A 13674-nucleotide genomic window follows, 5' to 3' on the forward strand; every position below is an offset into this window, starting at 1 on the left:
TGCACCCAGGTTCGTTGCTGGTTGCACCCAGGTTCGATACTGGTTCGCACCCTGGTTCCCTGCTGGTTCGCACTCTGGTTAGACCCTGGTTGCACCCAGGTTCGCTGCTGGTTGCACCCAGGTTCCCTACTGGTTGCACCCTGGTTCCCCTGCTGGTTCGCACCCTGGTTCCCTGCTGGTTCGCACCCTGGTGCACCCTGGTCCGCACCCTGGTTTGTACCCTGCTTCCTCCTGGTTAGACCATGGCTAGTCTCGGGTTTGCTCCTAACTTAGACCCAACTCACTAAACCCCATACCCATAAGCCTTAAACCCTATAACCGAGTCACATCAACCCAAGCCATACCTTTGTCCACTCACTGAGGCACACCATTTATCCATAAATCTGGTTACATTAAATCTAACCCAGCCAGGCCACCTGCAGCTTAAGTCAAATCGCTCCAATACAATCCAACCAAGTGGGATCCCAACCCAGCTCAACTGAGTCAACTCTAGCCAACCTCCCTAGTCGAGTTGACCCAACTCTCTAGTCGAGTATGCTCAACCTCTTTAACCGATTGGACTCTCCCCTTAGTTGACTCAATCCAATTCCTTAATCAACCCATCCCAATGCAACCGAGTCGCATTCGACCAAGTGGCGGCCTTCCATGTCACAACCGAGTCATTCCCCTATTCTACTAATGCCCGTTTACACCTAATAGAACTTCCTCCCTTTTGCCTAACCAAGTCATATCCCAACACAATCTGAGTCGCATGTCTGAATCCATTTGGCCGAATCTCATAAGCCCGCCCATTTTGAATTCCCAAAATTCAAACCCTTGATGATTCCTATATGCTCAATTCTTTGATGCAAATTCCCAATTCCAAAATCCCATTGATAAATCAATGTTTCTGAATCTCAAGTCCAATGCTCAAATACAAACCCGATTCCTGATCCAAATACCAATTCTGTTTTCCAAAATCCAAGTAACCTCCCCAGCGGAACTACGTGTGGCTTGATCCCCATCGCGGGGTACGTAGGCAATTTGGCACTCCCAAGTTCAGTCGCACCTTTCTCTATCTTTCTCATTCCCTCACACTATTTCATCATCTCTTCCATCCCTTTTTTCACTAACCTCAAGAACTGAAATCGATTCACCTCGTGTCTCTCGGAACCGTTGGATTACGGTTTCCGTCGTAAGGACCCTTAGAGCCCAATTTAGGAACACCGGTGTCGTGTCGTGTCCTAAGTTTTAGGGAGTCTTAGGTTTTAGGGAGTCCTAGAGTTAGGAGTCCAGCCTCATCACGGACGTTTGCTATGTATAGCAACCGTGCCATAGGTCTAGTTACACTAGTCACCCAATCTTTCCCTAGGACAAGCCTAGTAAACTAGGATGTAGGCAAACCTGCATTAGTCTAAGGGACCATTTGCATTTAGATGAGAATCATATAGCATCTTAGATGAAATCTTAAGATAATAAAATCCTCAACTTGAATTAAATAACTTCTCCTAAAACTGTTGAAACAGTCAATCCCGTCTAGGTCGGTGTCCTAGTTGAGTTAGGCATAAGTAGCTTAGCTTAGGTGCACCGAACTACGTCGACTCTGATCCCAGTGAGGCTTGGGTACGTAGGCAGCTTGGATGTCTGATGGCATACCACCCGCGAGTCGGCACCACAAACAAATTGTGGTGTTTTGTATATTAATTTTCTTGTAAATGCTTAATCAAATCACTTAGGACTTTCCATGAAATTAGAATTTTAGGAGAACTTTCACTTAGATTGAATCCAGACAAATTAATAAATCAAGATACACATTTAGGATTCACATTGAAATTAGATCATAGGATGCATGTCACTTAGTTCGCACATTAACATAGAGTTGAATGAGCCATTTAAAATAAATTTAAAAGAGTTAGCTTTTGGAATCGAAGACCGATTATCGGGCAAGAATGGTGCATGTGGTGGATAACTCCCCATACCTTCCATTCTCGTAACCAGGTAGCGAGTCTAGATTTCTGGTTAATTACGGGTCCTAGATCCCACATCTAGGTGGCGACTCTGTCAGTCTCTTTCGTGTGGAATTCGGATTGCCTTAGTGATCCCAAGTTCACAGGAAAGATTAATTCAAATCAATAATAAAATGCACACGCCAATCGCGTGGATACGAGAGACCAAGAGAGAGAGAGCGGCGGCTCGCGCCCCACACCCCTCTCGCGGGATCAGGGTACCACAGTCTCTTATGCCATTTATTTATTAACTTTGAAGAATTTTGGGTGAAAATCATATGATATGGGAACAGATATCCCCGAGAAGTCGTCTACCTAAGCATGCATGTCCCGGGGATAGAAATAATAAACACACACAAAATATATGAAAGAAGTGTCACCTAAGCATAGCTATGTTACAAGTGTCATGCCTAATTGGTGTCTAAGTTCTGATGGACAAATACATGCATTATACAACTAAAGGTATAAAGTCTGTACAGGATATAGCATATATGAACAGATAATGATCAGATAAGATAACTAGGAAAAACAATAAAAGAGTTACCGCTAAGCATGTGATCAATATAAGTAACAAGTAGATACTACAACTAAGCATGCGAATCATCTAAAGAAAGCAATCATTCAAGCATACAAACAAGTATCAGACCACAGACTCTTATGATTCTAGGATAATAAACCCTAAGACTCTAATGTGATACTTAACTCGTACCAGGATGGCCATCCCGGCTGCTCTACGTATCCCGGCCTCGGGAAGAATCAGAGTCAACGTAGTTCGGTAGCCTATTCTAAGCTACGATACGATGCCTAAATGTACCTAGACCACACTAGACTCCACACGACACGACACGACTCATGTTTAAGTTGTTTAAGTATTTTAGATACAACTATATGGTCCTAAACTAATGCAAGTCAACCTAGTTTAATGCAGGTAGGCCCTACATCCTATGTGTAACTAGGCTGTATATCCTAAGGAAAATAATGGGCTTACTAAATGCACCCTAATCTAGCCATCTGCTCGACTAAGCATCTAACCGACCACGACTCGAGGGATCCTAACTCTAGGGACACTCACACGACAAGACACAACCTAATCATGATAGATTCCCAACTCTAAGACACCCCAAATATCTAGGACAGACTCCTAACTCTAGGGGAAGATCTTTTCAAAAATCAATGTAAAAGATTTGTTTGAAGAATTTTTATATTTTTGAATGATTTGAACATGTTTATTTTGAAAGGTTTGACTAGACTTGGGATAAGGATCCCAAGTTGCCTACGTACCCCGTGGGTGGGGATCAGGCCAACGTAGTTCGGAAACAGACTCTCCTAACTATACTCCTAATGACTCAAGACTTTTCTGATTTTTTGGATTTTCATGTCTTTCAAGTGTTTTTAATGTTTTGAAGTGTTTCAATATTTTTGTTCTTTAAAGTTTTCCAATGTTTTTGAATTTTTAAAGTATTTTCACCCTTTTAGTCAAAGGGAACCCATATGTCTGGACCCCGTGATCCACAGCATGGAAGAGTGTCAGTGCTAAGGGCTGAATCCCTATAGCTAAAAAGGAACTTCTATCTAAAGATGGACTCACAAAAGGAATGAACAGATTCCTAAACATCTATAAGGGCAGGACAAACTGAGAAGATTTGCAAAGGTTGGACAGAATCCTATACCTCGCAAGGGTTGGACAAAATCCCATGACTTGATGAAAGGTTGGACAAAATCCTAGCTCCCTATGATGGTAGGACAGACTTCTGAAAGACGGACTTCTATGCTAAAAACTGACTTTCTAGCTAAAGACAGACTCATATACTAAAGGACTGACTCTTAGTGCATAACCCTAAGAGGGGAGTGCTAATGAGACTAGGGTAGTCTCCTAAAACAAGAGGATAACTGGGACAAATGAGACAAAGCCTGTCTCCTATGGGGGAACAACTAATTTTAATCAGACACTGAATGTCTCATATGAAGGGCTCCAAGTAACCTTATCATTGCCCTTGCAATGATAGATAGAATATGGGTATAGGCAACTAACAGACCAAGTTGGTCTTCTAATAAGGATGTGCTAATAATGAGACTTGGGTAGTCTCATATGAGTTGACTCACTAGTGACACAAAACCTATCTCCAAAGGGTACAACTCGTTTCTTCGTGAGACACAGCTTGTCCCTTAAGAGGGGGCTCTAGATGACTCTTTCATTGCCCGTGCAATGAATAGGAGGGCCTTATGTTTTAAGGGATACACATCTAAAAGTCTGGGCAAGTCTTTTAAATAAAAGAGGAGAGTGCTACTCGGATAAAGCAAGTCTCCTAATGATGGGCTTGGGCTAACGCCTTCATCGCCCACTAAAAGACTAAGTTAGTCTTTAACTTAGAGGGGGATTCTACAAATGAGGCTACGGTAAACTCCTAAGGGTGACTCACTAATGAGACAAAACATGTCTCCCAAAAGATATGACTTTTTCTATATGAGACATAGCTTCTCTCCTAAAAGGGGAGACTCCAGATAGCTCCATCATAGCCCTTTGCTATGGTAGAGTACAATGTCTATAGGTTACCCACTACAAACTATTCACTTCAAATATGTTCAAAAGAATACTATTTATAAAACCAGGCGTGACATTTACTCTCAAGTAAATCTGTCCAGCACCTAACTCTTGCTAAAATTAAAATATCGCAGGTTATCACCAAGAACATCATCTGTACGTTATTAGAATCATTTTTTTTAGTAAAACATTAAACAAAACTGATGACACTATCTCAAGATTTATGCTATGGTTTACTTTCTTTCTAAGATTTATCTTGCATACAAACAAAACCCATTATAAGACCAATTACATATCGAGTAACTTGTAACCATTATCATACCAAATCATTTAAATTCCACTTCATTGGATGTTTTGCAAATTTCATCAAGTAATATGTCAGTGACCATCACTACCAATACGAGTTATACTTTATTTGCACAGTTTATCAAACTATCTCGTTTTCCTATCCAAAAATCATGGAAATTCATAAGATATAGCTATATAAACTTATCAGAAAACACAGCCATGTTCACATAACTACATAAAGATATAAAGATATGAGTCACCAAATGATGACCTAACCGACAATCCTGATCATAAAAAAAGAAATTGCATTTAACTAAAAGAAACATCTTCAATTCCTCAGTGGTATAAAGACTTTATGATTGACATACAGGACTATAAAGATTTTCATTTCAAATTGATTCTAAGCCTAAATTTTTTTTACTAAGCCTTTAAGTAGAAGGCTCAAAATGAGCTGCTTTATGATCTTCACAAACACTACTTAGTTTCTTTTCCAAACAACATCATGACTCTTAAAAATGGTGAAGGAATTATCATCAAAAGGAACCTATTATTGCAAGGATGTATATAGGTTAGGAGTGTCCAAACCAAAGTAAAATAAAAGTGTTAATGTTATTATTCAACGAGAACTGTGGTTATCATAACTACACAATTGGCAAAAATTTAACTGTAAACAAGACAAGCATGCACTGAAAATGTCCATTTAAACTAATGAGAGTAATACGACGATGATCTTCAAACTAGAATAATGCAGACATCAATAACCTACAACCTTCTTTATACAGGGGCTGAAATATGACCTAAAACTAAAGATGGGCTACTCAAACCAACTATAGATTATTATAAACATAAACTTTGACTCCACCAAAATGTTTGCAACACTACATATGACTACCCCTCCCCTTTTTTATTTTAAATTCCAAACAGTGCAAATCATGCTGATTAAGATGCTATATATATACAAGACACAGGTCATGTAATGATTGAGAAAGATAAGCTTATATGATCAAACATACAAATCTACATTGCCCGGAAAACTATAAACAGACATTAGTTCCTCATTATGAAAATAAATTTCTTCTTGCGTATATTCACAAAGCATCTAAACATTAACTACCCTTACCTTTTAACTTTTAAAACATTCTAAAGAATCTGCTCAAGGGATAACCTCATGGTATGTCTAAATTATATTATAGATATTCGTCCACTTAAAAACAAAACTCACCCTAAATGACTGAAATGCTTACCCTAATGTATTCTTCTCAATAATCTGAACCAATTGAAGCAGCAGATTGGATTGAGTTCTGCTATTATTTCTTATACATCAAATAAAAGAAGTCATAAATGCTACATATATATAGAAATAAAATCCATCCAACCTGAATTTATTCTTTTAATCTAACCACTTCACTTTGCAGATCTCATGATGGTAGCAAGATCACAAGATGCCTAATTCAACTGAGCACACTATGAAACTTTTTAATTTGTAGCAACCACTTATACTACAGAAACTCATCAAGGATAAAACTAAGACAAAAAGGAAATGAAAAATATGCATAGGTTCAAAGCTTCTCAAGTTAAGTGTATATACCCCTGATGGAGTTTGTTGCCGAAATTGATAAGGGATTTGTGACTACGCTCTCTTTTCGACGAAATTTGAGTGACCCGCAAGCATCCCTTTATTCTAAACTAACCACAACGAGGGGAGGGACTTTGAAATGATGGTGTTTCAGCTCAATTTGTAGAAATTGGATAAGGATAATGATTTGTTGTAATAGAGGTTGATTGATTCAATGAGAGGAGTAGTGTTTGAGATGAGTTTTGTTGAGTGTGGGGTCTGATGGTAGAGATTAATGGTGAGATGGGGTTAGGTCTAATGGAAATGAAGGTCAGTAATAGGAAAAATAGTAGTGATGATAGCGACAAAGCCTGAATTCTGGTGGGGTATAATGAGATAGGTTTACTGGAATGAATGGGGTTTCAAGGGTGGGAGTTTGATTGTGTGAAGGTTTGGCACCGAGTGATGTGGAAATGAAAGCAATTAAAAGTGCAAGTTGGATCGGATGTGGTTGGAGTTACTGGACCATTTACTGGCCACTTTGGGGTTTTGGAAACATCAAAATACACTCTAAGAGTAGAGCACAAAAAGACAGTTACATAGTCAACAGTAAGCTCAAATGTTTGGCATAAAGAAAAAAAAAAGTCACTCCTCATCACATATTTAAAGACCCTGATGATTTGTGAAAGATACGCAGGACTCATAAATGCAAGGAGAATTGAGCTGAAATTTCACAATATGAATACCCCATGGGAATAACTGAATTTTCTACTCACAATGGTAACCTCGAATATATATATATATATATATATATATATATATATATATATATATATATATATATATATATATATATTCATATGAGGAAAAAGAGTGTGCGGTTGAGTGCATGGAGACTTCGTGCAGTTAAAGAGAGAGAAAGACTCTGGTTGGTTAATTTAGTGGGCCCAGTTGGAAAAAAAACGAAGAGAATTTGCGTTATCGAGGGTGCGTCTTAGACGTACCCTCGATAAATCCAAGATAAACCCTAAATCCCCGCCTCTTCTCTCTCTTTCTCTTGGATTTCTCTGTAAAGAAGAGGGTTCCACAGCAGCGGCCAACTTCCATGATCAACTAGACAAAAAAGCTCGAGAAAGGTTAGTGCGTTCTTCACATATTTATCTTTTTCTCATTTTTTTTTTTGCCCAAAAATCATGAATGATGCAGATTTGGTGCTGAAATTTTGGGTTTTGTTCAAAAATTTAGGGTTTCTGCACGAAGCTTTCGGCCTCTTCCACCATTCGCCAAATTCCACGATCCGTCGGACGAAAAAGCTCAACGGAGAGTCAAAGGTTAGTGCGTTCTTCACTTTTTCTCTTTCTTTTTTTTGCCAAAAAAGAGTGAATGATGCAGATTTGGGGTTTAGATCGGCATGAATGGTGCTGAAATTCTGGGTTTTGTTAAAAAAATTAGGGTTTCTGCACGAAGCTTTCGGCCTCTTCCACCATCCGCCAACTTCCACGATCCGTCGGACGAACGATCTTCTCAAAGAGTGTGCGCTCTTCACTTTTTTCTCTTTTTCTCTTTCTTTTTTGCCAAAAAATCATGAATGATGCAGATTTGGGGTTTAAAGTGGCATGAATGGTGCTGAAATTTTGGGTTTTGCAAAAAAAAATTAGGGTTTCTGTTATTAGTTTAAGAAGGAAACCCTAATTTTTTGTTCTTGCAAAAATTAGGGTCTTGTTCTTTGTTTCTCTTTTCTTCTTTCTTTAAATTCCTCTTCTTTTTTTAGCTGCAAAAATCCTCAATAGTGCAATTTCTTTTAATTTTGCTGCAAAAAAGTTGCAGATATTTAGGGTTTAAAGTGGTTTTTGTTCTTTGTTTCTCTTTTTCTCTTTGTTGAAATTCCTCTCTTTTTTCTTCAAAAATCGTCAATAGTGCAGATTTTTTCGATTTTCTCTGTTTCTCCTTTTTGGTTCTTTCTGTTTTTCTCTTATTTTTTTAACAGTTTTAAGTTTTGGATGATTTCTTGTTAATGTTGTTCTACTTAATGCCACAATTTAGGACTGAGGTTTGGACAAGGTAGTCTTGTTGAGTGATTGGAAAATATTAGTTCTGATATCCGTTAGGTGTAAACTGGAAATTGCATGAAGATGATGTGGTATAACCTCTCTCTCTCTCTCTCTCTCTCTCTCTCTCTCTCTTCCTTTTCTTGTCATTTGCCCTTTAATTTGCTTTGGGTTTCATGATCTGGTTACTTGAATGCAACCCATGGCTATTTTTTATCATTCCATTATCAATTTGATGTAGTCAATATGCTATTTCTGGTTATGTATTTTGCTCTCTCTATTTATGATAGTGGTAACTGCTGATATCATTTCCCTAATTTTTAGCTCTCTGTATTTAGTATTATTCGAGTGGGATGGCGCAAGTCTCAAACAATAGTTTGTTGAGATGGATCGATGGGTTGGAAAATGTCGAATTCATTAATCTTGGCATAGTAGGCATACAGAACTTACGCAATATTGCCTCTGTTCATGTTGATTGGGGTTTGATTCGGGCTGCAGTAAGTGTTTGGGATCGTAGCATCCATGTGTTTCGTTTTGGAATGCAAGAGCTTTGTCAGACTCATGAAGATATTTGCACGATGCTTTGCATTTTCCACGATGGTCCCATGTTCAAGCCTACTTTGAAGGACGGCTATGACAAGGCACTGAGTCATTTGATTGGTGTGCCAAAGAAGTCTTGAAGTCACTACCGTGATTCGAGTAGTATCTTCATTCCTAAACTAGTGGAAACCTTTTCAGCTAATAGACATCTGGATCAGGAGTATCATCATTGCAGTCAAAATGCCTTAGCACTATGTGTATATTCGGTTTTTCTCTTTCTAGGTCGATCAAAGTCATCAGACTTGATCCCTTTATATTTTATAGACTTGGTTGATCAAGTTCGTAAAGGTGCAAATCTAGCGCCTATTGTCTTGGCCGAACTTTTTGATAGCTTAGATACTGCTTGGTTGTTTCCACAATTAGACTTCCTGGGAAGTTCCGTCATTCTTTATGTAAGTATCAGATTATTTATAAAACAATGTTTGTATGATGTGCTTGATTATGGGTAATTATTTCTGACTTTTGCTTTATTTAGGTCTGGTTAGTGGACAGACTACGAATTTTGGGTCCACCACCTGTGTCGAGACCGAGCCCCTGGATGAGGATTTTTAATACTAGGGAGGTGTTGGTTTCATTCGATGGCCCCTTCAGTTGGGCTATATGGCTTCAGGGTCGCAAAAGTACAGATATTGAATGGACTCTTCCATGGTCGCCGATTCCCTCTGCAGTCCTTGGGACTTTTGGTCATAACTGCATTCGTATAATGGGTTTCAAGGCACTTCCTTTTACCTCCCTCAGCGGATCCTACGACAGTACTATGGAGCCCAATATCACATAGCTACGATGGATGTTACGGTGGCCGACTCCTTTCGTCCTCAACCCTTGAACACGAGGAGAATGAATGCGATTGCTCAAGATTGGAATCGGCAATCCATTGTCACCCTTGTAGCGGAAAACACGTCCACCCAAGGAGAGGTTAGAGACTATTTTTGGGAATGGCTCGGGACTGGTGAGTCAAGTGATCATTGTCGTAGCATCCGCGGTGCGAGGGCGTAATTGATCATTGTTGTCTATTTGATGATGTATTTTGGTTGAAGGTAATTAGTTCTATGTAATGGTTAATTACAATGTTCTATTAATATGATTATGAATCAGTGTTTTTATGGATTGTTCATTTATTCTGCTTATGTAATGGGTTGTTAACTTACTAAGCGTACTCGTCGAATGCAAAATACCCTCGGGAATTCCCACGTAAGACGGTCTGTTGAATAATCCAATAGATTCGACACTGCGCACGGGATACCCAACCCTGACCCTACACCTGAACGTACCCCTGCAACCCTACTCTACTTTAAGACACACAGTAGAAAATATCTGCAATATTTTACCATTTCTTATTATGCTGATGGGCCATGTATATGTTGCATTTTTAGGTATAAAAAATGGACCCATCTATTGACGAAGTACATGCAAATGGTTTAATTGAGTGTGACAATGGGTTTAATCTCAACGATGATAATTTAGTATGGGATGGGAATATAATTGACATTAATGATGGGGTGAATCTGAATTATGATGATCTACAATGGGAGGCTACTGATGGTAAAGACGGAGATGAGGGTTGTAGTCATACAGTTACTGCTCCCAACAAGGTTGTCGGTGAGGATAGTATTGTGAATATGCCGTTTGAGGACCAGGTTTTTTAAACTTGGGAAGCTGCATATGAGTTCTACAATGCTTATGAGTATGCTACTGGTTTTGGACTACAAAAATCTAGTACTACCATATCAAATTTAACAAAGACGGTGATATCGAGAACGTTTGTATGTAATAAAGAGGGAGAGAAAAAGGATAAGGAGAAGAGGGATGATGTTACGGACTTGAGGGAGCGTCGCCTTGCCAGAATGAATTGTAAAGCAAGGATGGTCATGAAATTGAGAGATAAAGAGTGGAAAGTTACAACTTTTGACGACATCCATTCTCATGACCTTACTTCACCACTTAAAACACAAATGCATCGTTCACATAGTCAGTTCCGTAAAAACAAAGGCTGTAAGAATTTGATTGAACAACTCAGTGGAAGCAATTTCAAGCCTGGTCAGATAAAAAATGCCATTAACTCTACTTCCAATGCTCCCGTGGTCTCAACAAATCAAGTTATTGCCCATTTGATAGCAGTTAGGGAGAACAATATGGGTAAAGAAGCAGTGATAGTGGCGAACCATTTCCAAAAGAGAAAGTCTGAAGACCCGAACTTCTATTTTGAGTTGGAGTTAGACGCGAATGGGACTTTGCGTTCGATGTTCTGGGCCGATTCAAGGGCGAGAGAAGCATACCTTACGTTTAGTGATGTGATCGTATTTGATGTGACTTATAAAACGAACAGGTTTAAAATGCCGTTTGCACCGTTCACTGGGGTTAACCATCACAGGCAGTCGACTCTTTTTGGATGTGCACTTCTTGCCGATGAGACAGAGGAGACTTTCACCTGGTTATTTGAGCAGTGGCTCACGTGTATGTTTCGTAAAGCTCCAGGTGCTATAATAATTAATATGGACCGGGCTATGCGAAATGCAATTCGAAAAGTATTTCCACATACCAGGCATCGGTTTTGTTCGTGGCACATAAAGAAGCATCTCCTTGAGCATGTTGCGGACATGAGAGATGTCGACACTGATTTCTACAAGGATTACAATCACTGGTTTTACAGGAGGGAAATACAGGATTCTGAGACAGAATGGAAATCTCTGGCTGATAAATATGACATTGATGAAAGTCATTGGTTAGGAAAAATGTGGGATATCAGCAAGCATTTGGTTCCCGGCTATTGGAGAGACACATTCACAGCAGGAATGACATCTAGTCAATGGAGTGAAAGCATAAATTCTTTCTTTGATGGTTATGTTCACTGGAACACCTCCTTAGTTGAATTCTTGGGTCAATACGAGAAGGCATTGGTTGAGCGCCGTAAAGCCGAATTCGAAGAAGATTTGAAGTCTAAAAATACAATTGCTAAAATGAATACAACCAGCCCATTGGAACAAAAGGCTGGGGAATTCTATACAAAGAAGATGTTCACCATATTCCAAGATGAGATGATGGGTAATTTTGCCTTATGGAAAGACAAGTTGGGAAAGAACGGCAATGTTGTGGAATACAATGTAGGAATCAGGACAGATGACAAGAAGAAATACCTTAGGGTTCTGTTTGACAGTTCCAACGATGTAACTGCGACATGTCAATGTGCTAAGTTTGAGAGGGAAGGAATATTATGCAGACATATCCTTCAAGTTATGGATAGAAAGCAAGTACCTACTATCCCCAAACGCTATTTATTAAAGAGGTGGTCAATTGATGCAAGGTATCGAGCTGGGGGCACAACATCTGTAACCCAAGGAGATACTAGTGGCGTGAATGGACTGAAGAGGTGGTGTCTAATGTCAACATGGCAGCAACTGATTGAAAAAGTTGGTAATGACGAGATTCTCTTCAAGAAGATGACTGACTTTTGTACAGAGCTTGCTGTAGAAGTTGAAAAGAAGGAGAAGGAGATTGTCTCTCCGCAGAGTGACTTGGTAACAGTTGGTAGCCAAGTGCAGTAAAACATTGGTCCTGGTGAAATACCTCAGTCAAACATTGGTCCCAGTCAAATACCTCTGTCAAACATTGATTGCAGTCAAATACTTGGGTTTACAATTCACGACCCTAAAGTTGTAAGGACGAAGGGCAGGCCAAAGCGTGCAACGCGTCATGTATCTGGCATAGAGGCCACTCAAGCAAAAAAACAGCAACGCCAGTGCTCAAAATGTGGGGGATATGGACATTACAGAACAAGCTGTCAAAAGAGGACTAAGGTTTGGAAATGTTATTATTGCTCTTGTCAATTTATTATGCTCCGTTTTTTTTCTTATTGATTTAAATCTCTACTATTGTGGTTGTTAATAGGTGGCTGCAAATGAGCAGCAAAATGCCGATACCCAAGATGGAAATGAGTAAGATAAAGAGAGTTAGACTCTTGCTGTTGTACTACTGTTGTTGTACGCTTCTTTATGGTATGAGATACCACCCCTTCCCCCTGTTACTGATATTAGTATAATAGTTGGATTTTTTTTAAATGTTCTTCTTTGTCATAGCAATAATTGTTATAGGTCCACTACTTATTAGCTTGATTACTCTTTAATTGGGCTTTCTGTTTCTCTTTTCTAGGTCTTGTTTATATCGCATTTGTTTCCTTTTTATCCATATAGCTATTGTTTGGATTTTTGTTCCTGCAGGTGAATGGCAAAACAAAAGTTTTACGTTGTTTTCAAGGGAAGGCAGGTTGGTGTATTTGAAAATTGGCAGGATTGCCATCTTCAGGTGAACAAGTTCAGTGGAGCTTGTTATCAATCATATGGGACTAGGCAGGAGGCAGATGTTGTCCTTCATGCCTATTTACATGGCAGTAGTGGGTGCGTACAAAATGGGAAAGAGGAGACCAGCGCTCACGGATATTCACTAGCGTCAACAACTTGTGCCGGGTCAACTTCCTCTTCCACTTAGATATGGTTCTTATGTTTGGTGTTCTTTTCATTTTATTGGACATGTGTATTGGCTGTAAATTTGCTTTGGATTGTGTTTTAATGGACATAGCCCACATGGTGATCAATCCTCAGTGGCTTAGTACATGTTTGTATTTTTGTTCTATTATTTTTCTTGTTGAAAATAAAGGGATTG

The 13674-nt window shown here is 39.2% G+C and overlaps 1 protein-coding gene across 1 annotated transcript; it reads left to right on the top strand.

Annotated features, from left to right (window-relative positions):
- Positions 1 to 10400: 10400 nt before the first annotated feature.
- Positions 10401 to 12954, top strand: LOC143891142 (protein FAR1-RELATED SEQUENCE 5-like). Its single transcript, XM_077395782.1, has 4 exons — positions 10401 to 10626; positions 10675 to 12556; positions 12635 to 12812; positions 12904 to 12954. The coding sequence occupies exons 1-4, from the start codon at positions 10401 to 10403 to the stop codon at positions 12952 to 12954; spliced, it is 2337 nt and encodes a 778-aa protein (XP_077251897.1).
- Positions 12955 to 13674: the final 720 nt, after the last annotated feature.

Source organism: Tasmannia lanceolata, unplaced genomic scaffold (assembly GCF_043159265.1).
Source record: "Tasmannia lanceolata isolate RefF3 unplaced genomic scaffold, GAP_Taslan_0.1 ptg000013l, whole genome shotgun sequence".
NCBI lineage: Eukaryota > Viridiplantae > Streptophyta > Magnoliopsida > Canellales > Winteraceae > Tasmannia > Tasmannia lanceolata.

What these genes read in the sequence shown, in the direction of transcription:
- LOC143891142 (XM_077395782.1), top strand. Translation starts at nt 10,401, where the DNA reads ATGGACCCATCTATTGACGAAGTACATGCAAATGGTTTAATTGAGTGT. An exon ending in CAAGGTTGTCGGTGAGGATA is followed by an intron (nt 10,627 to 10,674) that starts GTATTGTGAATA and finishes AAACTTGGGAAG; the next exon opens with CTGCATATGAGTTCTACAAT. An exon ending in GCTGTCAAAAGAGGACTAAG is followed by an intron (nt 12,813 to 12,903) that starts GTTTGGAAATGT and finishes GGTTGTTAATAG; the next exon opens with GTGGCTGCAAATGAGCAGCA.